Source organism: Vitis vinifera, chromosome 2, assembly GCF_030704535.1.
Source record: "Vitis vinifera cultivar Pinot Noir 40024 chromosome 2, ASM3070453v1".
In the NCBI taxonomy this organism is placed as follows: domain Eukaryota; kingdom Viridiplantae; phylum Streptophyta; class Magnoliopsida; order Vitales; family Vitaceae; genus Vitis; species Vitis vinifera.
In genome coordinates this window covers 6,506,147-6,531,324 of record NC_081806.1, presented here as the reverse complement: position 1 = coordinate 6,531,324, position 25,178 = coordinate 6,506,147, and the positions used below count along the sequence as shown (strand labels likewise).

General features: G+C 35.9%; 2 protein-coding genes across 6 annotated transcripts in view; both read left to right on the top strand.

Annotated features, from left to right (window-relative positions):
- The window catches only part of LOC100855178 (ATP-dependent Clp protease proteolytic subunit-related protein 4, chloroplastic), an 88,555-nt gene that overhangs the window by 18,133 nt on the left and 45,244 nt on the right, over positions 1-25,178 (top strand). Inside the window, exons 4-9 of one of the 5 annotated variants that reach the window (XR_009464549.1) lie at positions 3,247-3,373; positions 3,542-3,619; positions 4,308-4,425; positions 4,506-4,606; positions 5,353-5,470; positions 6,034-6,387. Coding sequence is in view for 3 of the 5 variants with exons in the window: in XM_059734002.1 (XP_059589985.1) it covers positions 3,247-3,373; positions 3,542-3,619; positions 4,308-4,425; positions 4,506-4,573 (391 nt within the window). In the remaining 2 variants the exon portion in view is untranslated. Of the gene's footprint in view, positions 1-3,246; positions 3,374-3,541; positions 3,620-4,307; positions 4,426-4,505; positions 4,750-5,349; positions 5,471-6,033; positions 6,388-25,178 lie in introns of those variants that run through there. The other 4 variants (XR_009464548.1, XM_059734002.1, XM_059734009.1 and 1 more) reach the window with 4 other exon arrangements.
- Positions 8,409-10,060, top strand: LOC100243043 (expansin-like B1). The gene is made up of 4 exons (XM_002273860.4): positions 8,409-8,625; positions 8,703-8,809; positions 9,229-9,540; positions 9,640-10,060. Exons 1-4 carry the CDS (start codon positions 8,490-8,492, stop codon positions 9,838-9,840), a joined length of 756 nt encoding a protein of 251 aa, XP_002273896.1. The 5' UTR covers positions 8,409-8,489; the 3' UTR covers positions 9,841-10,060.

Below are 25,178 nucleotides of genomic sequence, written 5' to 3'. Positions count from 1 at the left end.
TCATATAAATTTCAACACACTATTAGAAATACTAAGAATAGAAGAGTTAGAAAAGGAAAAATAAAGTAGATGAGATGCGCTTCTCCAACAACAAGCATGCCTTGACAAACAAGGCGCTATAACTAAGGAGTAGTTGAGCCTTGGACCTAGAGTAGCTTTAAGCGTACCTATTAACAACTATGATCTACCTATAAAAAAAAATTAACAACTATGATCCGGTGACTATCCTAATTTCTAGGGAATTCGACAGTTTCCAACCTTTTCCAAGCCTATGATCTCTTAGTTTTTCTGTAGAACAATGCATTTGCCTAAACTTCTTTCATTATCCACATTGAATTAGAGCATGTTTTTTAGACCTCAAACTGAATATTCTTGAGTTTGTGCCAACATTTTTTTTGGATTATGCTCATTGTGCTTTGTTTATTAGTAACTTATTTTAAAATTTCCACCACAAAATATCACTCCGGCCTTTAAAGTTAATGGCCAATTGGATCCACTCTAGTTCATTCAGTTAATTATTGCAGTGGCATGTATCAATAGTCTATGTTGTGTATTGATGTCTGAACTTCCATATTGAAATATAAATGTTAACACAAAATTTTACAAGCAGTTTGAAGATAGGAGTGAGCCTAAATGCATCAGAAAGTCATGAATCTTAAAGCAGTAATTGAAAAGATCAGAGTATAAGAGAAAGTGAAAGAAGAGATTTGCCTTTGGTGGGATGCTTGTGTAAAAGTTCTACTCTAATCCTTGAGAACATTTATCTTATTTCTCCCAAAGCAGTTGGAATATGGCTTTCCTGAGTTGAGTCAAGTTCTCATCAGTGTAGAGAATTTACTTTCTGGCTCATAAACTTCTTTGATAAAATGAGTCAACCTCAATGTTCTTGGTCAAAAATGGGGTAACTGGTAGTGTGAATAATAGCCTAATTATCACAATACATGATCAAGAGCTTTTCAAGAGAAAATCCAAAGTCCTATAGAAAATTTGGGACCCAACGTTAACTCTCACACTGTATGAGTCATAGTCCTGTATTCTACTTAAATATGACATTCTACCTTTACTCCTCCAAGTAACTAGGTTACCACCCACAAGGTAAAATACCCACTAGCGGACCTCCTGTTAGTTGAAGATTCTGCCTAGTCCACATTTGAAAGGCTCGCAACATCAAGGACAAAGCTAGAACTTCTTTTTTAGATTACTCTCATATTATAGTACCTTTAGGCTTTAAGATACCTTAAGATTGTGCACATTGCGTCCCAGTAAATTTGCTTTGGTGCTTCCATGAACTAGCTGTCAAATAAATGAGCATACGCACTAAACTCTGATACCTTCTTTTATCTGGAAGTTTAGAACTATAGGACTATCTTGTCTATTAACTTTCACAATTTGGTACATAGGATCTCCACTGGCTTTACTCCTAACATACCAATCTCAATGAGCAAATGTGATACATATTTATTTTGGCAAAACAATCTTACGTATCGTATGTGTTGAATTGCCTCAGAATTAACCCAACAACCCGTGATCCTTTGTCTAAAATGGTTTTTTTTTCAAGTAATGTTTCACTTCTTCAATGCTTATGATATCACTATTAGAGAATCTACATATATGATGAGTACTACTATGCCAGTTTCCCTCTTGAGAACAAATACACAGGGTAGTCAATATCATATTTTGTAAAACCAAATGATAGAAAAATAATACTTGATATATCCAACTAGGCCTGAGGAGATTGTTTTAATCTATAAATAACCTTATTAATTTGCAAACTGAACTCTCAAATTCCCCTAATTATACTTCCTTACTCAAATCAACAATAAATAATGCATTCTCACATCTAACTAATATAGACTCCATTCAGTATCAATAGTCAAGGAAATAATAAGACATAATGAATTAAGGTAGGCAAACAGGAGAGGTCTCAAAGTAATTTACACAATAAATTTGAGTATACTCCTTAGCCTCCCATTGCTTTGTAATCTCATATGGATGATACTTGTTGGCAAAGACTCCTGCAACCAACAATATCCTTCCTTTGGGGTTGGTGAGCAAGCTTCCATGTACCTCTATTAAGAAGAGCATGCATCTCTTCTTCCATTATCTTTTGGTCGCTATTTTAGCGCCTCGTTGTAATACAATACTTTTACTTATTTATCAAAAAAAATTATTTTTTGATAAGATTTAAGGACGAAAGTAGTAGACATGATACGAGTAAATGATTGAAGGGTAGGGGAAAGGTTATTCCAAGAGTTTGGACATGGTGGTTTCACTTTCTTCCCTATTTTTAATCAATTGTTTCTTTTGACACACTTGTGATGGTTTTCTAGTTCCAAGTGGAGGATTATTAGTAATAGAAGGGGGAGGAATAAAATTAGATTGAGACAACTCATTGTCTAGTTGTGAAACATGATGAGGAAAACATGATCAACTCATTAGTGGATCAAGCTATTTTATGGTCTTTTTTGTACATGCTTTTGGATTGGATTAGAGTGCATGTAGATTGTGCATCATGGTCCATTTTTTATTTCATTGATTGGTTGGGTTGTAAGTAAGGGGATGATTTTTTTGCTTTGCTTTTCCTTTTCCTTTTGGCCTTGACATTGTGTATGCTTTAAGATGTACATCAGGCTTTCTTAATACAATCGCTTTTACTTATAAAAAAAAAAAGAAAAAAAAAAACATGATGAGGAAAACAGAGGGTAGATTAAAGAAGGTTAATTCAGCACTAATAAAATATTTATGACACACAGGGTCAAAGCACTTGTATTCATTTTGCATTTTTGAGTATCCAAGAAATATTAAGCTTGTCCTTATTTTGGAGGAAGATTATGAACAAAGAAAACACACCCAAAAATTTTGAGAAGAAGAGAAGCATATATATCGTATTCAAAATACCATAAAAGGCTAAAATAACCCTTAGGTCCCTTACTAATAAAAGTTAATACCAATAACCCTTTAACAAAATATGTAAATATTTTTCCCTTTTGGCACTGATTTTGTAGTGACAAATGTTATTGATATCTTATATCTGTACATGTATTGTACTGTATCGATGCTAGATACACTTGTTAGAAGCCTTCATGAATGCAAATTGCCTAACAAAAATAAATAAATAAATAAAAACAAGAAGCTTGCCAATGCAAATCAAAACTTTGTTATTACACGGTTGCTTACCTAGTAGTTTTGGAGTAACTCTTTACTTCTTTTTCCTATATCTGACTTAGCTATTATCTTCTGCTGCAGGTATGTTAAGTCACCGATTTTTACTTTGTGTGTTGGTAATGCTTGGGGAGAAGCAGCCTTACTTTTGGCTGCAGGTGCAAAGGGAAACCGTTCAGCTTTGCCTTCATCAACAATCATGATAAAGCAGGTTTCTTCTTGACTAGTACTTTTTATTGCTCTAAGCTACTGCGTATCTGTTGTTCTCTTGCTTTGTCTTTTTTACAAGGCTCGAAAGAGTGTCATGATGTTAATTAAATGTCCAAAGTCATTCTTCAGATTTTAACATGAAAAGTCATGTCCTCCTATCAATCTGCAGCCAATTGCAAGGTTTCAAGGTCAGGCGACAGATATTGACCTTGCAAGAAAAGAAGTGAAGAATGTGAAGGCAGAGTTGGTAAGATTAACAGTCAATTATGTTGCCCTTGTCCTCCACTATTATAGTCCATGCATTCTAATTACTATTACATATGAAGTGCTGGCAGGTGGTGTCTGATTATAATATGTATTGACTAGTTTAAATGTTGTGAAAGGTTTATCTATGGCATAATATGTTCATAAGCCTTGAATCTATGAGGTGGGAAATATGCCTTTTTCTCATAAAAAACAAAAATGCCATTTGAAAAGCAACTAAGTGGCATAAACTCAGAAAGTTCTCTATTCTGTTTTGAAAATTGAGTACTCCTGATTTGCTGAGATGTCTTACGTTGAGTCAATATACAATCATTGGCTCATCATCTGGAACCTATGGAGTCACTCCAGTTTTGATTGATGGCTGAAACCACAGCTTTTAGTATGGAAGTAATAAATGGCATGCTTGTTTGTTCATTGTAATAAGTTGGTGTGAGTCAATTTCTCAAGTCAGATGACTAGTATTGATAGTTATTTTAGAAAAAGGGCAAGTATATTTTCTTATTATTTTGAGAGCTTGTTGAATCAGTTTCTATTCAACTATGTTGTTTTTCCTTAGAGTTTAAAGCAAGTTGAGGATGGACCTGACTGACAAGCACTTGTTCACTTGGTCATGTAGCCAGCCAAGCATATGAGAAGAAAAATAACATTTTGTCATTTAATTTATGTTCAAGGTTAAACTCTATGCAAAACATATCGGAAAGTCACCTGAGGAAATTGAAGCTGACATCAGGCGCCCAAAATATTTTAGTCCTAGTGAAGCTGTTGAATATGGCATTATAGACAAGGTACCTCCAGTCGAAGGAATTAATTTGCATTCAGTCTGGTTTTCATGTTGTATCTAACCCTTTCCCTCGATTTTATTCAGGTACTATACAATGAAAGGAGCTCTGAGGACCGGGGAGTTGTTGCTGACCTGAAAAAAGCTCAACTCATTTGATAGTTTGAAATGATGATTGTAATGAGTATTCAGGTAAACTCAAGGTTGATTACACTCAATTGTTTGTGAGCCATTGATTCTGAGTTATAGATTAAATGTTTAGATGAGGGTTAACAATCGGTGTCCACTTTTTCCCCAGCAATTTGCTAGGAATATTATTCAACTTTTTTCCTGAACTCCTTTATGGTGTTTGTGACGAGTTGCAGTGTATTGATTATGCTGCTCAATTTTGATTGTACTTGAACTTAAGATTGTAGTCAAGACCCAAGGGTTGGCAACTGGGACCACAAGATCTCACCAGTTCCTGCTTGTGTAATTCAAGTTGTTGGGAAAAGGATAAGATTTTTGAATGTGGCTTGACTCCCATGGGGTATGGACCTCTCTGGTCTTTTCTGGTTGCCTGTCTCAAGATGTTGATGGGGTTGTTTCATAAAAATAATCAAACAGTGAAGTCTCTGGCATGCTGCTGCTTTTCTAGTGAAAGTAAGGACAGCGGTGGGTAATGTTACAAAAGTTGATCTTCTAAGGGGTGGCAAGGGAAGACCAAACAGGGATTGGCTTAATATAATAGCATCAATAAAGGATGGCCTACAGTACCTTGATTCTGATTAGTAACTGAAAGCATCTAATACCAAGGAGGAACTGAACCTTTTTATATGTGATACTTTTAATTCTGCTCTCACATCTCAATCACTAGTATATCTTTCTATTCCCACCACAAGAACTGAGCCTGTTTTTGTTGCTTAACCAATCCATTGTTTTACTGGGAGGATCAGTAGGTTCTGGAGGAGAAAAGTGATTGCTTGTTCTTTTCATGGCTATACCACCTGTAATTCCAACTCTTATCTCTGTCCCTCCAAAAACTTTGTCAAAGTGACACCTGGCAAAGTGTAGTAGGTAATGTTGCTGGCTTCGCTATATGCTTAATATGCCTTACACCTTTGCACTCGGTTTTTTGATTGTTCCGTTATAGATGGTTGCTGGAGTGTGGGAGTGATTGTGAAGGGAGGGGGTTTTGTGGTTGGTTCTGTAATAATTCGTTTTGTTGCTTCGTATTTCCGTTTCAAGCCTCCACCAGTACCTTCTCTTCTCTCCTATTCATCCCAAACTTACAAGTGTAGGAAAGAGATGTCATAAGTAACAGTTTTGGAAATATGAACCGCACACGTCTTGGTCCTCAAGTCCCATCTTGGCCTTCTATCTTTTGCTCTAAGTGCTCCCAACGCATTAATAGGAAGAGTCACCTCATAGTGATAGTCACTATCTCAAAGTTGGGGCCCTCTCTCTCTCTCTCTTTCCACCCCACGTGTATGAAAAAATATCAAATTATCAGTGTAAGCTGATCAGTCTATACATAACTAGCCAGTCCAGATGTTCTGTAGTTAATTTGACGTAAATGTCCATGTTTGTAGCTTCATCAAATGAAAGCTGATGCAATGTATATTGAATTGGAATGGCAGGAGAAGTGGTGGATGCAAAATGCGAGGGTGACGAGCTCATAACTGGATCAAGAGCAAGTGCTGGAACTATAATTGATGGAAGGGAGCCACAGCATTAATAGTAGACAGAATTTTGTGGCACTTTTAGGGCAATACATGTATTTTTGGGTGCGTTTGTCATACTGTTAAATCACTCTTCAGTTTTATTTTACTCCAATGAAATGATAGCCACAACATTTATTTGTCTTCCTATACCAAGTTGTGCTTGTAGATGCTTCGTTAGGTGTATGGAACCATGAATCGTATTTTATCTTATGAAAACCCATAAAAGGATGAACTCCACCCTGATCAAAGATGTCATCTATTGCAATTCTATTTCTGTTGTAGCTGTACGTTGCCTTGTGCAAAAGTTTCAGTCTCCTTACTACAAAACTGAAAACTGGATCACAAAGGAATACTTGGGAATCGTTTTCCATCTTAGGTTGTCTGGGAACGTGTGCGTAAACAGCTCTGAGAAAACAAATTTTGTGAACTCAAGACAGCTCTCTCTTACTTGTTTAATTATTATTATTATTTTTGTTCTCTTAACAATGTAGAGAATAAGAGAAAACATATTCGAATTGTTCTCAAAAACGCATTTGTTTTAGGAGTTCTCAGATGGTGTTGTCCCAAACAAAGCGTTAGTTTTTCTAAAGTCGGTGTTATTATAAAAAAACGCAAAAGATCATAAAAAGGACTATGCATTGAGTCACCAAAATGGGCGACATTACAAACAGAAGTGATTACAGTCGAATTCTATGGCTAAAGACACTTGTTATTTTTGTGATTAGTAATGGAATGTGGTGACCAAATGGAGAGCCAGGATGAAGAGCCACCTACCCCAAGTGGGAGTGGGACTCAAATTTGGGTATTATGCAGCCCCAGCCCCACCCCCTTGTCTTGGGTACTGGACATCGCTTTCAGCATAAGCCGACACTGCACACGTCAAAAGTACATAACACACTACCTGAAGTATAAACCAAAAAATAAAGGATGAGTGCCTTTGCCCCTAATTTACCACTATTCTGTAAGTCCCAGCTCACTTGTTTTGACAGCTTCTTCAGTGCGCTCTAACCAACCATGCCTCCCTGGTAGCCTTATCCACTTGGCTGCAGCCAGCCCACGGCCTCTGCCCATCACTCATTTTCCCAATTCAAATACAATTAGGATACTGACCACAATTCATTTCTATTGTGCATTTTACTATTGTCACTAATGATGTCAGAGACCCATATATCTTATTTTCTCCTATCAGTATACTCGTATTGGAATGCAGAATGATAATGGAAAATCCGTTCCATTTTTTATCCATTACTTTATTTGGATGACTTCCAAAATCAAAATTCACTCTATTTGAATTTGGATTTCTCTATGTTTGGTTTTTGAAAAACAAAACAAAAAAAATAGTAAAAAAAAAAAAAAAAACCATAAAAGAAAATAAAATATATATTTAAAATAAGAAAATTAATTTTCCATACTTTTTCAAACTTATTTCATTTCATTTTTTTTATATAATAATTAAATAATTTTTAGATTAATTATATATATATTCATAATAAATCAAATATAAAAAACATATATTTTAATTTCTTCAATAATTTTTAAGAGCCAAACATAATAAATATGTATGTCCGGAAAGAGCAAGTAAAACTTCCATCCTTAAATATCATTCCGCGTAATTTATAGGTATATATAAACGTATTTGCGAAATTAGAAGCTAATCCAAAACAGGAGATTTTTCAATTCTTTCAATTTTACTCTTGTAGTTAGTCTTCATTCACGCACCAACACATCATTGAGAGTACTGCAAATGTCAAGATACATGGTTAAACAATGCATCTACGGACCAACACATCATTGAGAGTACTGCAAATGTCAAGATACATGGTTAAACAATGCATCTACGTTTGTCAATAAATAGTTTTTGTTTATTCCATGCTTTGATAATTTTCTTAGTTTCCCTTCATGTTTCTGAGCTCTCCTCACCGGTGCTAAATATTCCATGTGAGAGAGATGTTTAATTAATTTAGTTACACAAGCACAATGACCAAATCTTAGAATATTTCCCACGCTACTCCCTACTCCAATGACCTGAACCAAACAGTCAATCAGAGGAGAAGAAAAGAGTTTGACTACAAGTCTGATTTCTTATGAATTTCTTACATACCAAGACAATGTAAATCTATAGTCTTAGGGGGTCGAAACGGGTGTCCCATCTGTACATATCTATAATCTAATCCTAGGCCTCCCTAGTCCATAGTGGAAGGAAAAAAGAAAAAAGAAAAAAAAAAGGGTGGCCATTCCCCCAACTATTTCTTGCCCTCCAAACCTCAACTATAAATATGGAACTTTGATTCTAGGCTTACCCATCTCAACCTCACTTCCTCTACTTCTTTTGGCTAGCTCACTTCCAATATTTTGCTTGATTCCTTATAAACATGGGTTTTGCACTTAGCCACTATTGCTGCTTTCTATGTTTCATTGTGCTTTTGCCTTTACTATGCAAGTGTGAAGACACCTTCACATACTCACGGGCAACATATTATGGCAGCCCTGATTGCTTAGGGACTCCAAGTACGTATCTTAATTGATCTCTTCCATGCATACTTTCTATATATCTTAGATGGGGTGATGATAATATGTTGAATCAGCTGGAGCATGTGGCTTTGGCGAATATGGAAGAAGTGTTAACGGCGGCAACGTTGGCGCAGTTTCTAGGCTATACAGGAATGGGACTGGCTGCGGTGCATGCTATCAGGTAATTAAACTATATGAGAGTGTGATGTGATGAAATTTTAAGGGTGTCTGAGGGAATATTCTTCATGCAATAATGACTTGTAAATAGACCTTAAGAATAAGCTCTCAGATTAAATTGATGAGTAGTACTTCTAGTTGGTCGAGTTCAAAAAGTCCACACCATAAAGTGAAATATTGAAGATTGAAAGAGGAGAGAGTAATTGAAAAAAGTTGCACGATGTTTTCATCTTTTCAGTCTTTACTACTGAGAAGACTTGAAATAGACAGCCACTAGACACGAGTGTTCTTTGAAACTGCCCCTTCCCCTGACCACACCTTAAATAATTTGAAGTACTCCCACATCAATAGTTCTGTTTAAAACATGTGGCTTTTTGGATTTTTGTATCCATAATGGTCCTCAATTGTTTATTGATAATTCAGGTTAGGTGCAAGGTACCAAACCTTTGTGCAGATAATGGGATGAAGGTAGTGGTGACCGACCACGGAGAAGGAGATTACACTGACTTCATCCTCAGCCCGCGCGGATTCTCAATGTTGGCTCGTCCAAACATGGCTGCAGACCTCTTTGCTTATGGGGTGGTCGGCATAGAATACAGAAGGGTCCCATGTCAGTACCCGGGTTCCAACATCTTCTTCAAGGTCCATGAGCACAGTCGGTTTCCCGACTACTTAGCCATAGTCATGTTATACCAAGCTGGCCTAAGCGACATCACAGCAGTGGACATATGGCAGGCACGCATACTATTCCAGTAACCTGGGCATCAGCCACTCTGTAATAAAAATTATAGATAAAATTTAAGAGTACTAATTCACTATTCCTTTTGGGTTCAGGAGGATTGCCAGGAATGGAAGGGCATGAGGAAGAGCTATGGCGCAGTGTGGGACATGGCTAACCCACCGAAGGGTCCTGTAGGCCTGAGGTTCCAAGTGAGTGGGAGAGGTGGGCAAAAGTGGGTGCAGCTGATGAATGTGATTCCTAGTGATTGGAAGGCGGGGGTTGCATATGACTCAGCCTTTCAGCTTGATTATTAAGCTCTTCCATTGTGGTTCCAACTTCTGCATAATCAGAGAGTATCATAGGAAGTGGTAGCTAGATGGGTTATTAAATATTTCTAGTTATTTGTTTGTGGAGTGATCAAATATATGTTTGTATGTGGTGTTACAACAAAGCACTCTTGGCTTTGCTCAATAAAGAATGGGATTGTGTACCAAGTTTAGTGATATATATTATCAATAAAGTTCCACTTTTTCAGATATTTTGGCAAAACAAAACTAAATGATTAAGCAACATGCCTTTTTCTCATTAAAAAAAAAAAATGCCATTTGAAAAGCAACTAAGTGGCATAAACTCAGAAAGTTCTCTATTCTGTTTCGAAAAATGGAGTATTCCTGATTTGCTGAGATATCTTACATTGAGTCGATATACAATCATTGGCTCATCATCTGGAACCTATGGAGTCACTCCAGTTTTGATTGATGGCTGAAACCACAGCTTTTAGTATGGAAGTAATAAATGCCATGCTTATTTGTTCATTGTAATAAGTTGGTGTGAGTCAATTTCTCAAGTCAGATGACTAGTATTGATAGTTATTTTAGAAAAAAGGCAAGTTTATTTTCTTATTATTTTGAGTGCTTGTTGAATCAGTTTCTATTCAACAATGTTGTTTTTCCTTAGAGTTTAAAGCAAGTTGAGGATGGACTGACAAGCACTTGTTCATTTGGTCATGTAGCCAAGCATATGAGAAGAAAAATAACATTTTGTCATTTAACTTATGTTCAAGGTTAAACTCTATGCAAAACATATGTGAAAGTCACCCGAGCAAATTGAAGCTGACATCAGGCACCCAAAATATTTTAGTCCTAGTGAAGGTGTTGAATACGGCATTATTGACAAGGTACCTCCAGTTGAAAGAATTAATTCTCTCGATTTTATTCAGGTACTATACAATGAAAGGAGCTCTGAGGATCGGGGAGTTGTTGCTGAACTGAAAAAAGCTCAACTCATTTGATAGTTTGGGACTTGAAATGATGATTGTAATGAGTATTCAGGTAAACTCAAGGTTGATTACACTCAATTGTTTGTGAGCCATTGATTCTGAGTTATAGATTAAATGTACGTTTAGATGAGGGTTAACAATCGGTGTCCACTTTTTCCCCAGCAATTTGCTAGGAATATCGTTCAACTTTTTTCCTGAACTCCTTCATGGCGTTTGTGACGAGTTACAGTGTATTGATTATGCTGCTCAATATTGATTGTACTTGAACTTAAGATTGTAGTCAAGACCCAAGGGTTGGCAACTGGGACCACAAGATCTCACCAGTTCCTGCTTGTGCAATTCCAGTTGTTGGGAAAAGGATAAGATTTTTGAATGTGGCTCGACTCCCATGAGGTATAGACCTCTCTGGTCTTTTTTGGTTGCCTGTCTCAAGATGTGAATGGGGTTGTTTCATAAAAAAGGTGAAACAGTGAAATCTCTAGCATGCTGCTGCTTTTCTAGTGAAAGTAAGGACAGCGGTGGGTAATGTTACAAAAGTTGATCTTCTAAGGGGTGGCAAGGGAAGACGAAACAGGCATTGGCTTAATATAATAGCATCGATAAAGGATGACCTACAGTACCTTGATTCGGATTAGTAACTGAAAGCATCTAATACCAAGGATGAACTGAACCTTTTTATGTGTGATACTTTTAATTCTGCTGTGAGTGTTTAGCTAGATTGGCAATTCCGGACAAAATTCCTAAGTGTCCCCTAACTCGGCTTTCCTATTCCTATTAGGACTACTTGACTTTGAAGACTAAGACTTTGCTAAGAGGCCGAGGTATGTTGCCGAGTGTGGAGTGATTGGATGTGAATCAACCCGTTTTTTAATCTTTAAATGTGTTAGGAAGTTGGGAAAAATGGTTTTTGGTGCAAGGTTTTCATTCCCCTGTTTCTGGATCGATCCAGTTGCAGGGGTGGATCGATCCAACTAATGTTTTTTTTTTATATTTATTTATCAAATCTCAACCATTAGATTAAGGGCTTCTTTTTACACTTTAAAAACCAATCTTCTCTCATTTTTTGGTGGAGTGACTGCAGAAAACGTGGGGAGAGCAGTCACATTCTTAGTGTTCTTCATTTTCTCATTTTTGTTTTCCTAATTTGGGGTTTTTGATTGCAAAGAAAATCCACTTAATGTTTTCCAAACTAGTTTTTAATGGATTTTCTTGAGCAATAAATGGGTTGATTCATTCCTTCATTCACATCTAAATCTCTCATTCTATTTGGGTTTGGGTACATACCCATTTTCTTCTTGTGAGGATTCAAGAAGAGGTCGGGATTGAGCTTGGTGCGGACTCCAAGTGTGCTCCGAAAGAAGAAGGGAGAAGCTGAAAATGAAGGTACTAGTCAAGTAGTCCAGGAAGGATTGGTTGGCTTGAGCTCGGTAAAACCTTGTACTCAATTTTTATTCTTCATAGTGGAGTTTTTCAATCAGTGATAGACCCGTGGTTTTTGATCTCTTTGGAGGTTTTCCACGTTAAAATCCGGTGTTCATTGTCTCTTTCTCTCACTCTACATTTTGATTTATTTTTGTGGAGTGTTGAAGCATTTGCATGTGTTTTGCATTGATAAATTGTTAGGAAAGTGTTGATGCATACATTCTTGCTTGTGGATGTTATGTTTTGTTGAAAAGTTGTTGGAAGAAAAGTTTCTTGACATTAATTTCGGTCCTTGAATTTCAATCATGGAACCTCATCAAGAGGGAGCTTCCATTGGGAGACCACCATTTTTAACCGGCAAAAATTATTCTCATTGGAAAGTGAGAATGCAATATTTTTTCAAAATGCAAAGTGAAAAAGTTTGGAATGCCGTTGAATTTGGTTGGTCTCCACCTAAAATGTTGGATAGAGAAGGAAGACCTAACTAATGTTATCAAGCCTAAATTGGAATGGGATAGAGGTGATAATGAAGCTAGTGAGAACAATGCTATAGCCATGTATTCCATCTTTAATGCCATTAGCACGGATGAATTCCATAGGACAACCACATGTACTTCGGCTAAGGAGGCTTGGGATATCCTCCAAGTGACTCATGAAGGCACTAATGTTGTGAAAGTGTCCAAACTTCAAATGTTGAGCTCTAGGTTTGAGACAATTAGGATGGAAGATCATCATAACTTTGGAGAGTTCCATGCAAAACTGATGGACATTGTGAATTCTAGTTTTAATCTAGGTGAGCCCATCCCTAATTCCAAAGTGGTTAGAAAAATTCTAAGATCTCTTCTAGAGCAAAAGTCACTGCCATTGAAGAGTCCAAGGATGTGGATTCCTGGAAAGTGGATGAACTTGTGGGTTCACTCCAAACCTTTGAAATGACTCTTGGATCACCTAGGAAATCAAAGGGCATTGCCTTGAATGCCATTAAAGAGGAGTCCTTAGGTTCCGAAGGTGAGGGTAATGAGAAAATGTCGGATGGAGAGGTTGCTAGATTTGCTAGAAAATTCAAAAAATACATGAAGTTCAGGAAATATAAGAAGTCCAAGAAAGATGCTAAAAAATGGAATAATTCAATGGGAAAATCAAATGTAAAAGACAAAAAGGAAGACAAGAGTGTCAAAAAGGACCTTGAGGTTGAATGCTTCAAGTGTGGGGGAAAGGGGCACTATGCCACTGAATGTCCCTTAAAGAAAAAAGGAAAGAAAGCCATGCAAGTCACTTGGAGTGACTCAGAATCATGTCAATCTAGTGAAAAAGAATCCAATGCTAGTGAGGAATGCACTAATTTCATAGCCTTTATGGCAAGTGTCATTGATGAACCACTCAAAAAGGAGGCACTTAGTGAGTCTTGTGAGTCAAGTGACTTAAATGGTGATGAGATGAGTTTTGACTCTGCATATGAGACTTTGTACAAGGAGTGCTTAAGTCTCAAACAGGAACAAGTTGAGTGGAAGGCTTCTAAAAGGAGTTTAATCAATGAGATTAAAACTCTAAAAGGAGAGAAAAAATCTTTGCTAGATAAGATGCCTTCTTGAGGGCGAACACTTTGACATGAAAAAAATGTGTGATCAATTGAAGAGTGAAAGTCAAGTGTTTAAGAATGAGTTGAGTCTTAGGAAAGAAGAGTCACATCCTAGCTCTAAAAGACTTAGTGATTTGATCAATTTAGGGAGGAAATCATCTTATAAAAGAGGCTTAGGTTTTGTTGATGAAGCTACCACTCCAAGTAGTGGTAAAACAATTTTTGTCAAGTCTTGTGAAGAAGTGGTCCCTAAGAAAATTCCTCCAAAACTGAAACTTCATTGCACTCATTGCACTAAAATGGGACACACCATTGATAGATGTTATGCTAGGATGTTTAAGAGTTTCCAAAGAAAGTTGACCAACCTAATGAATGAATCATTCACGTTGAGAAATAGGTTGTTACAAGGAGGCAAGAGAGTGTTCAAGAGGGATTCAAATGTCCCTCATTATAGTGGCTTCCAAGGAAGCACTTCAAATGGAATGACCAAAGTCACAAATGTAAAACAAATATGGGTGAAAAAGAATGAGCTTAATTGCCTTGTTGTTCACACTGCACTTAGAGCTAGTGAGTCACACTCATGGTATTTTGTTAGTGGTTGTTCACATCATATGACAGGTAATAGATCATTCTTCACTAATTTCACTGAATTTGATGGAGGAAATGTGACTTTTGGTGATGGCAATGTTGCTAGTGTGAAAGGGAAAGACACAACTTGTGCTCTCGGGAACCCTAACCTTGAAGAGGTTTTGTATGTGGAAGGATTGAAAGCTAACTTGATTAGCATTAGTCAAATATGTGACAAGAAGTTCAATGTTCAATTTTCACAAAATTTATGTAAAGTGTTTTATTTGAAGGGAAATTGTGTGATGATTGGTTTGAGAACTTCTGATAATTGCTATGCTGTTTGTCAAAATCCTTCTACCTTTTTTTCTTCTTCTTTTGTGTGTGGTAGTTCAAAAATTGAATCAATCGATTTGTGGCACCGTAGGTTGGGTCATTTAAACTACCGTGACTTGATGAAGGTTACTAATAATGAAGTCATCAAAAGGATTCCTAAGCTTGGAAAACCCTCTAATCCTATTTGTGGTCCTTGTCAAAAGAGAAAACAAACAAGGAGTACACATAAGAGAGTTGATGAAATTTTGACCTCTAAACCTTTAGAACTCTTACATATGGACTGATTACTACTCAAAAATTGCTATTTGATAGCATTTAATTAATCCTTTTTATCACTTTTGAGTAGTAGTTTAGGCCTTTTAACTCAATTGGCATGTTAAGGATCCTTTAAAGCAATTTTGATCACTTTGTGTAAGTTTTGGTGTTTTTGTTAGTATTTTGATCACCAAAGCAAGTCAAGAATGAGGAGAGCTATGAGGAATCTTGGGCAAAGCTTAGAATTCAATTGCCAAGAGTGAATCCGGATTGCAAGGAGAAAAAGCAAAGAGAATCTGCCATGAAGCCTATTCTTGATGACAGTCGTAGCAGCCACTTTTGGAGTACTTTCTGAAGTCCAAATGATGCATGCTATATACAATTTCAAAACTCAGGAAGTCAAAAATCCAACGCTTCAAACAGTGTGCGATTCGGAGTTGAAACGAAGAAGTTACAGCCACTGCAAGTCAATCACTCTAAAGTGCTGCGGAATCAGCCTTTTGTTGCGAGAATTTCGCAGCATTTTTGTACAGTAAGGTGTTTCTTCTTCTGACGATGCACGAACCATGCCGCGAGAAGGGAGCTGGGAACCTCAAGGTGGAAGCCAACTTCGTAGCCCTATGAAGATAGCTCGGTGTTGCGAAATAATTTCGCAGCCCTCTTAGGTGTCTGCGAAATTTCGCAGACACCATTTTACTCCTGCGAAATGGTTCCTGAAGCCTTTCGAAGCTTGCTACCGACATTGGGAGATATTTTCCATTAGATTTTTGTTGTCTAAATCCCAAAATACTCCTTGTAAACCACCAATTACATGATTCCTTAGTTTTTAAGTTAGTAAAAAGACCAAATATCTTTGTAACAATTAGTTTTATATTGTTTTGATATATATGCCTCTCGAGAGCCTGTTCTCAAGGAGGAGTTCCTTCTGTAAACATTTGGTTAAGGAAGTAAAGGTCTTTTCTTTCTACTGCCTTACCTTCTCACTTTGTATTTTCATTTTATTTTTAAGCTATGAATTCTCTGAGGAGTTTTCCTCAGAGAATGAGTAACTAAACCTCTAATTCCTTGGAGCTAAGGTTGCCGGGGAAGGTTCCAAGTGCAAGAATGCAAAGCTCTGTGGTTTTAGCTAGTAATGAAGAGAAAGTGAAATCCTTTAGTGATTTCAATGTTTTTAGTTAACTTAAAACACCTTGGAGTCACCTGGGCCAACACTTGGAAAGGCAAGTGATTTCCAACCATGGAAATGCACTAGTTTACCCCTTGCGAGCCTCTGGGAGGTGACTTCAGGGTAGGATTTTCTAGAATAGCCAACACTTGATAAGCTTTTGGACTCTTAGGAGACATCCATTAGTTATCTCTTGCGAGCTTTTGACGGGTAATCCAAGGTTAAAGATCACCTTGAATGGTTAAGGCTTGGTGAGAGGCTAAAACCATTGCAAGTTGCATCAGTGAGAGAATTAAAGTGAAATCTAATTGAAGGAGTCTCTGTACATCACCGGTTAGAGAATTGACTCTAAGTTGAATCTCTAATGCGAGGAAATGAACCATCTGACCGGAGCTATGTCTTTTGCATGAGGAACCACCCCAATGAACCTAAATCTCCAAGGAATGCTTTTCTTCCTAAATTATTCCAAACTTCTGTTAAGTTAGTTAGTTTAAGTCTCAACCTTTACCAATCAAAGTTTGTGTTTTATTTCTTAAGCTAACCTTGAAATGAAACAAGACCAATTCACTTGGAATTGGTATCCTTGATTGCTTGTTAATCATTCCCAGTGAACGATCCTAGAGCCACTATACTATAGTAGCTTTTTATTTGCTACCCTAGTGTATGGTGTTATAGGTATAAATTTTGTTGATCACTTCCTCAATCAAGGAGCACCAGCTGAACACAAATCAGTTGAGACACCAATTGGGCATGAATCATGGACCTCATGGGACCAATGAGAACTGAGAGTTTAGGGGGCAAGAAATACATTTTGGTGATGGTTGATGACTATTCTAGGTATGCATGGGTTGCATTCATAAGAGATAAGAGTGAGGCATTCATAAATTTCAAGGACATTGGTTTGAAAATTCAAAATGAAAAAGGGTATCCCATTGAAAAGAATTAGGAGTGATAGGGGGAGAGAATTTGACAATTCAAAATTTTTTAGAATTTTTTCATTCTCTAGGAATCAAACATGAGTTTTCTGCTCCTAGAACACCTCAACAAAATGGGGTAGTTGAGAGAAAAAATCGTGTCCTTCAAGAAATGGCCCGAACAATGCTAAATTAGCATGAACTCCCTACACATTTTTGGGTTGAAGCCATCAACACTGCTTGCTATACTTCCAATAGAACTCACATGCGTCCTCATACTAGGAAGACTTGTTATGAGCTGTGGAAAGGTAAGAAACCCAGTGTGAAGTACTTTAGGGTGTTTGGAAGTAGATGCTATATCTTGAAAGATCATGAAAATCTTGGAAAGTTTGAATCCAAGAGTGAAGAAGGGATATTCTTAGGGTATTCCTCCAAAATTTGGGCATATAGAGTATACATTTTGAGTTCAAAATGTATCAATCAATGTGATTGTGGATGATATAGGATCAAGGTCAAGAGAGTGTGATGATGATAGAATTGATGTGTCAAAAGATATTGAAGTGATTGAAGAAAAATCTAAAGATGAAAAGTTAAGTGAAGATGAAGAAAATAAAGATGAGTAAGGAAAGAAAGGAGATAGGGGGAGAATTGAGCCATCAAAGAAAAATAAGTCAGAGGTACCTAACAACCATCCTTTGAGCAATGTGATTGGGAACTATGAGGATAGCATGGTAACAAGGAGACAGTCCAAGCTAAATGAGGTAAGCTATGTTTGCTATACCTCCCAAATTGAACCAAAAAATGTTGAAGAAGCCTTGAATGATGAAGCTTGGGTAGAGGCTCTTCATGAAGAGCTAAATCAATTTTCTAGAAATGATATCTGGTTCTTAGTGCCTAGACCAAAAGATGTGAATGTCATTGGAACAAAATGGATTTTCAAAAATAAGATGGATGAAAATGGTGTGATTGTGAGAAATAAAGCTAGGTTAGTTGCTTAAGGATTCAAGCAAATTGAGGGAATTGATTTTGATGAAACCTTTGCTCTTGTTGCAAGACTTGAATCCATTCGAATACTCTTAGTTGTAGCTTATGTATGGAAATTTAAATTGTTTCAAATGGATGTCAAGAGTGCCTTTCTAAATGAGATCCTCAATGAAGAAGTGTATGTGGAGCAACCCAAAGGGTTTCAAGACCCTAGGTATCCAAATCATGTCTATAGACTTAGAAAAACTCTCTATGGTTTAAAGCAAACTCCTAGAGCTTGGCATGAAAGACTCACATCCTATCTTCTTAGGAAAGGATTTATGAGAGGGGGAGTTGATCGAACATTGTTCATTAGAAGAAATGATGAAGTGTTCTTGGTAGCACAAATCTATGTGGATGACATAGTGTTTGGCTCTACCTCCAGTGAGTGCACTTTAGATTTTGCCAAAAAGATGAAAAGTGAGTTTGAGATGAGCATGGTAGGAGAATTAACCTATTTTCTTGGTTTCCAAGTGAAACAACTCAAGGATGGGATTTTCATATCCCAATCCAAGTACGCAAGGGAACTTGTCAAAAAGTTTGGGCTTGAGTCAACTAAACATTTTATGACACCAATGCCTACCAACCTAAAGCTAAGTAAGGATGAATCCAGGAAAGGGGTAGAGAAAACATTGTATAGGAGCATGATTGGTAGCCTCTTGTACCTCATTTCTAGTAGACCAGACATAATTTTTAGTGTTGGAGTGTGTGCTAGGTATCAAGCATGTCCTAAGGAATCTCATCTCATAGCTCTTAAGCGTACCATTAGGTACATTGCTGGTACTTTAGAGTTGGGTCTTTGGTATCCATTTGACACTTATTCTGATGTAGCTTGCTACACTGATGCCGATTGGGCTGGAAATGTGGATGATAGGAAAAACACTTTAGGTGGTTTTTTCTATTTTGGAAATTGTTTGGTTGCTTGGATGAGTAAGAAGCAAAACTTTGTTTCGCTTTCCACAACTGAAGCGGAATACATTGTTGCCGGTAGTTGTTGTTCTCAGCTTTTGTGGATCAAACAAATGTTGAGAGACTATGGAATAGATCAAGGAACCATGGTAGTGTTTTGTGACAATACTAGTGCAAATTGACTTCTTGGAATATTATCTTGAATTTCTCTAGGAAAGAAGTGTGTCTTGAAAATGATTTTTTGATTTTTGGGTGGATATAGGTTTATAAGTGGAAAGAAATTAACATACTCACTATTTTATGGTGTCATGAGTAAGTTTTCTTTGAGCTTAAACATACTTGTTAGAATGTTGATAATCATTTGTTTTTTACCTATTCATTTAATAAATTTGAAAGTTAAGCTCTTGGTAGCATTCTTGTTCAATATGAATCAATTCTAACTCATTGATTGAAATATAAGTATGTCATCCTATTGAATCTTAGCTATGGTGAATCAAATTTTCATGTTTGGAAAGCTTGTTGGTTTTCTTGTGTTTTTATTGTAAATTTTTGCCTAAGTCATTTTTCAGTAGGGTGTTGATCGATCTGCTGAATTTGTAGATCGATCCACTGTGTACACAGTCTTTTGATCGAGAGCCCTTGAACGAAATGTGGATCGATCCACCAAGATTGATATCACTTGACTCCAACACTTAGAAATTTTTTTGTGAAAAGTTTCCTACAGTTGCACAATTTTGTTCTTTCACCGAGGGCTCTTGAACGATGTGTGGATCGATCCACCAAGATCGATACCACTTATGCATTTATGTCAAATTCCATTTTTGCCCTCATCTGGTTCAATTCCTTTGGTTTAATGAATCAAGGGTATTTTCATATTTTTTTAAATATAATTAAAAAAAAAAACTCAAAATCCCTAAACTTTTTTTTTTGTTTTGTGTGAAAATTTCCAATTTGTCCCCAACTGGTTATACTTATAGGTTAAATGGATGAGGGGCATTTTGGTAATTAAAAGTTAAAAAAAATTGAAATGTCAAAAACCCCAAATCTAGTCAATCTTCTCATTTCTTTCCAAGCCCTAGGGTTTTCATTCCAGAGAAGAGCCCTTTGTCTCTACCTGTCACTGTCGTTTGGTTCGATCTGACCATTGTCATCGAAAATCTTCGCCGTGCACAACTCTCATTCTCATTTCCGTCTGCTGCCGGTGTTTCAGTGTACAGTCAACTCGTCTCGTCTCGTTTTTTTATTTATTCTTTGTTTGTCGTCGCCCTGCATTTCCACTTCCTTTAGTCGGCATTTGTTCCAGTGTTTCTCGTGGTATCACTGATCTGGTATCTTCCTCGTCACAGGATCGCTGATCTGGTAGCCCCTGGTCTTCTGTGTACAGGTTGGTTCTTCTTCCACTGGTGTTGCTGGTTAGTTTTTGTGTAAGATTTTCTCACAGTAGGCTATTTGAGTGGGTTATTTGGGAAATATACCTCCAAAAGGTCGTAGAAGCAAAGCCCCTGTTAAAGGGTCATCCTCTAGAACCTCAAAAGGTGCTCGAGATGAAAATTTACCCATCATTCCTTCTATCCAGTCTCCCAGTATCTCCAAGGCTCCTGCAAAAGCTTCCATTGATGGGATTCCTTTTAATGCTTTCCCAACAAAGTTCTGTAGAGACCAGTACACCAAGGTTTATCGTCAGAGGTCTCTTGTTCTTGAGAGACAACTTCATCTAGAATCTTTTCTTGACACACCAATTCCAGACCTGTTTGTAGAACTAGGATGGCTTCCTCTAGCAAACTTTACTCGGTCAGCTTGTGCTCCTATTGTCCGAATGTTTTATTCGAACATTATTGAACATGACTTGGATGAGTCCTACCTCCAGTCAAATCTTTTTGGAATTGTTGTTAAAGTCACCCCTGAGATAATTGCTGAAGTCTTAGGCATCTCGTTGGTTCAAGCACCCTCTGTGAGTGATTTGGAAATCACCTCTGACCTGTTGGATAGAGTGTCTATTGACTTATGGGGAGAGGTTCGAGGTCAGCTAGGCTCAATGGTACATACTGGTAGCCTATTTCGTCCTGCTTGGGTGTTAGCTACTTTTCTATCATTCTCAGTTTATCCCTCCTTTCATCGGGCAAACATTTGTAAGAATGGTTGCATTCTCTTATCTCAAATCCTTCATCGGGAACCCATCAACCTAGCATCTTGCATCTTAGATGAGATGATTTTTCGAGGAAATCCTACAGTGTCTAAGAAGGAGGTTCTTCCCTATGACATTTTAATCACACAAATCTGCCAAAGGGCTAGAGTTGTATTTCCTGTAAATTCTTCTTTTCTTGTGCCAATGGGTCCCATTGATACCTCTTCTTGGAATCGACATCAAGCACAGATTAAGGGTGCCCTTGGTTCTAAGAAGAAGGTGTGCCATAGTAGAGCTAAGAGAAAATTTGGTGAAAGTGACGCAGATTCAAATGTAGATTCCAGTGTTCTAACTCAACTTTGTGCTAGGTTTGATGCTTTGGATGAGAAAATTTCTACTCAATCCACCTTGTTGTCTGAGTATATTTCTCAACTCTAATCTCATATGGAGAGAGGCTTCTCACTAATTGATGGACAAATGCTTTGCAACATGGATGAGTTGCACGCGTTTGAAGATTTTGTCCATAAGCATCTCTCTTAGCCAAGTAACAGCTAGTTATTATTTTTTTTTTGGACAGTTCTTTCACTACAAGATATATGATTATTAGCGACACAATTATTTTATCGCAAAAAAGTTAATATTGTCGCAAAAACATTTTTGCGACAATTTTTTTTTTGTTTCATGAACGTCGCCTTATCCTCGTCGCGAAAAGTTTTTGCAACAAATTTAATGTTTCGCCTCTAATAGTTTATAGAGACAATTTTTTTGTTGTCTCCAATAATTTTTTTTGACGAAAAGATTTGTTGTTAAATGTTCAAAATTTTGTTGCTAAAAATTCTCGATAATCAATTAAATTGTCGCCAAATTAGACACATACAATGACCAAAATTATAATTTTGTTGTCAAATGGATTTTGAAACAAAACTTTATTTCCCCGTTGGAAGTTCAGGTCATATTTTAACAAAAAAAATAAATAAATGGCTCTAAACATATGAACTTTTGTCTATATGTATATAATAATTTTGTCATTATATTTTAATATATTCAATTGATATATTCCAATATTTAAATTTAAATTTAAATTATAAAACTTAATTAAACAATTAAATTTTGTTATAACTTAATTTATTACATAATTGATAATTAAAAACTCCAAATGAATAAATAAATTATGTGACAACAAAGCTTTAATAAATAATTGATAATATTCCATTGAATGCAAAAGAGTTTTGGTATATTCACATATACAAAATAAATAAATAAATAGTAAGCACTGACATCCACATTTGTAAAATGTCATAAGTTCTAAAAGTAAAAGAAAAGTAGCAAACAAACACATGTGCAAAATGTGATAACATAAAAAAAAAAAAAAAATAGTAAAGATTGATATGTAGCAAGCAAACTAACACATATGCAAAATGTGATAACAAAACTAACACATGTGCAAAATGTGGCCACAAAAATAACACATTTGCAAAATGTGATAACATCCAAAAAAAATAATGCAGTAAACAAAAGTACCATATATACATGTCAAGGAAAGATAATGTCCAAAAAAACTCCAAACCAAGTGTTAATGGAGAAAATGTCAATCATCATCCATGAAGTGTGACTAAGAATCCATAAGCGGTGTATCATCTAAAGGAGATGAACTTCTTGAGCTTGATCCTGGAATATGCATGTGTTGGCGCATTTCACTAACAAAACTAGCTAATTGAGCTATCTGGGACTGCTGGTGCTGGATTCGAGTCTCTTGACTTTGTAAAAGCTCTCGTGTTGCTTTAAGCTCATTCTCCAATCCTATCTCTCGATGTGACTTATGTGTAGATTTCGATGAGGATGAGGGTGGTCGAGGGCCATGACCTAAGCCCTTGATATATCCAGATCTTGACCCTAACACTTGAACACATATTTCAGCCTCTTTCAAGGCTTGACCACCTTCTGGCACTGGTTGCTTTTGCAATTCTAACATTTTTTCCTACAAATACAAAAAAAAAATGTAAAATAATGTAAAACACAAACTAATTAAATAAAATCTTTTCAATAGGCAACTTGGCTAATTCAACTATAATTTATTGCAAAAAGAGAATATATATATAACAATTTGCTTAAGTTTCATAGCATGTTCTTTATGATTATGGCAAATTTTTGGAAGATTCATATAAATTTCTATAGAATTTCATGAAAAAAAAAATTGAAATTTTTTCATAGCATGTTCTTTATTATAACTATGGCAAATTTTTGGAAGGTTCATATAAATTTCTATAGAATTTCATGAAAAAAACAATTTGCTTAAGTTTCATAGCATGTTCTTTATGACTATGGCAAATTTTTGGAAGGTTCATATGAATTTCTATAGAATTTCATAAAATTTTCCTACTATATATAGAATCACAAAATTTAATAAGACCAATTTAATTCATTTTTATCTATCATTTTTAAACTCAGTCAAATGAAAATAAAAAAATTACATAATGTGAAAAACCAATTTTGTATAGTGACCTACTTAAGCTACAAGTTAGAAACAAATTGAAAATCATATTTAAATAAAAAAATAAGCAAGCTGAAGATTCTATAAGGAAAACTTACATAAGAAGCCTCTGCTTCTTGGTTTATCCAACCATTTTGAGAAGTCCAATGCATTAACTTGAAAAGTTCTATTTGTCCTGGCGCTTGTCCGGTGTGTCGTGCCTAGATAACAACATGACGAATGAGTAAAAAAAAAATATAAATATAATTTTAAGAAACAATAAACTATATAGAACCTCTCAAATAAATTTGCATCCATGGTGATCAAAATTCATGAGTCACACAAGAAAGATCTCTTATGCAAGTTAAACAACCAGATTTTTATTTTATGTTTATTGTAATATAAAGTAAGTCATTTTTTAATGTTGTATTATAATCTAATTTTTGTTATATTATTATTTTTCTAGCCAAAATTATGATATTTATAATAAATTGACTCACTTAAAAAGAAAGAAGCAAATATATATGCTTTGTATAAAGAAAAAAATGCATATTATAAAATTTACAAGTCAAAGTCCCTATTCTAAAAGGAAAACAAATCAAGAAACATATCTAGAATATTAGATAGAACATAAAATATACAATTTGGTTGCATGACATGAAAAGTATGTGCAAATAAGTATAAAAATTGATCAAAGTAATCAACAAAGGCCAAATAAGTTCATTGTGAAATGCTAAACGTAGAAAAACTCTAAACCTTAGATCTAACACTACAAATACCAACTATCCGCAAAATTAAAAATCAGAATGATGGAAAGATCAAAATTCAATTAAAAGCATGGTATAATACACAATCTAATTCAAACCCTTAGCTGCAAGTGGTCAAGGTTTCATCATTCACCAAAATCATAAATTAACCAATAATTTAAAATCTCTAATTCAAACAATAGTTATGAATATATACATATAGAGATATAGAAAAAGTGAAACATAGTTGAAAGGTTATTGAAAGGAGCCGGATGAAAGTAGTGATGGAAAGAAAAACCCAAAGAAACCTCTATCAGAAAAGGGTTAGATTGACTTGGTTTCACCAAAGTCCATATTTTTTTGTTTAATTTTGTTAATTTAAAAGATTTATTAATTCTTTTGATTTTAATTTTGGTCTTAAGTTGTGTTATTTATGTGTAACTTAATCTTTTTGAATGATCTATATGTATAATACAAATCCACAATATTAAAGGGATAAATCATCTCTACAAATGTGTACACCTACTGAAAAAAGAAGGCTGCAAAAATTGGTTTTATAAAGGAACCCTATGGTCAAGGCTTAACATGCCTTGACCATACTAGGCCTATTTTCATAGCCCATGACATGTCATATCTAGAACCCTTCTATGTTATGAGTATAATAGTACCTTGGCTATATGCCTTTCTTTATTTTTGAAAAATCACAAATAGTCCATATTTTTTTCCCAAGCAATCACTACCACAACTAGTAAAAGCTGAAATCTTCTTGCTACAAGTATACATGCCTTCTAGTCATGGTTTTTATTGACACCTACTTAAGTTGTTGACTATTCCTTTATTTTCTTAATAACATACATATACAAGC

Excerpts from the sequence above, each read along its gene's own strand:
- LOC100243043 (XM_002273860.4), top strand. The coding sequence starts at position 8,490 with ATGGGTTTTGCACTTAGCCACTATTGCTGCTTTCTATGTTTCATTGTG. Across the intron at positions 8,626-8,702 it reads TGATTGCTTAGGGACTCCAA|CTGGAGCATGTGGCTTTGGC; the intron begins GTACGTATCTTA and ends ATGTTGAATCAG. Across the intron at positions 9,541-9,639 it reads CAGCAGTGGACATATGGCAG|GAGGATTGCCAGGAATGGAA; the intron begins GCACGCATACTA and ends TTTTGGGTTCAG.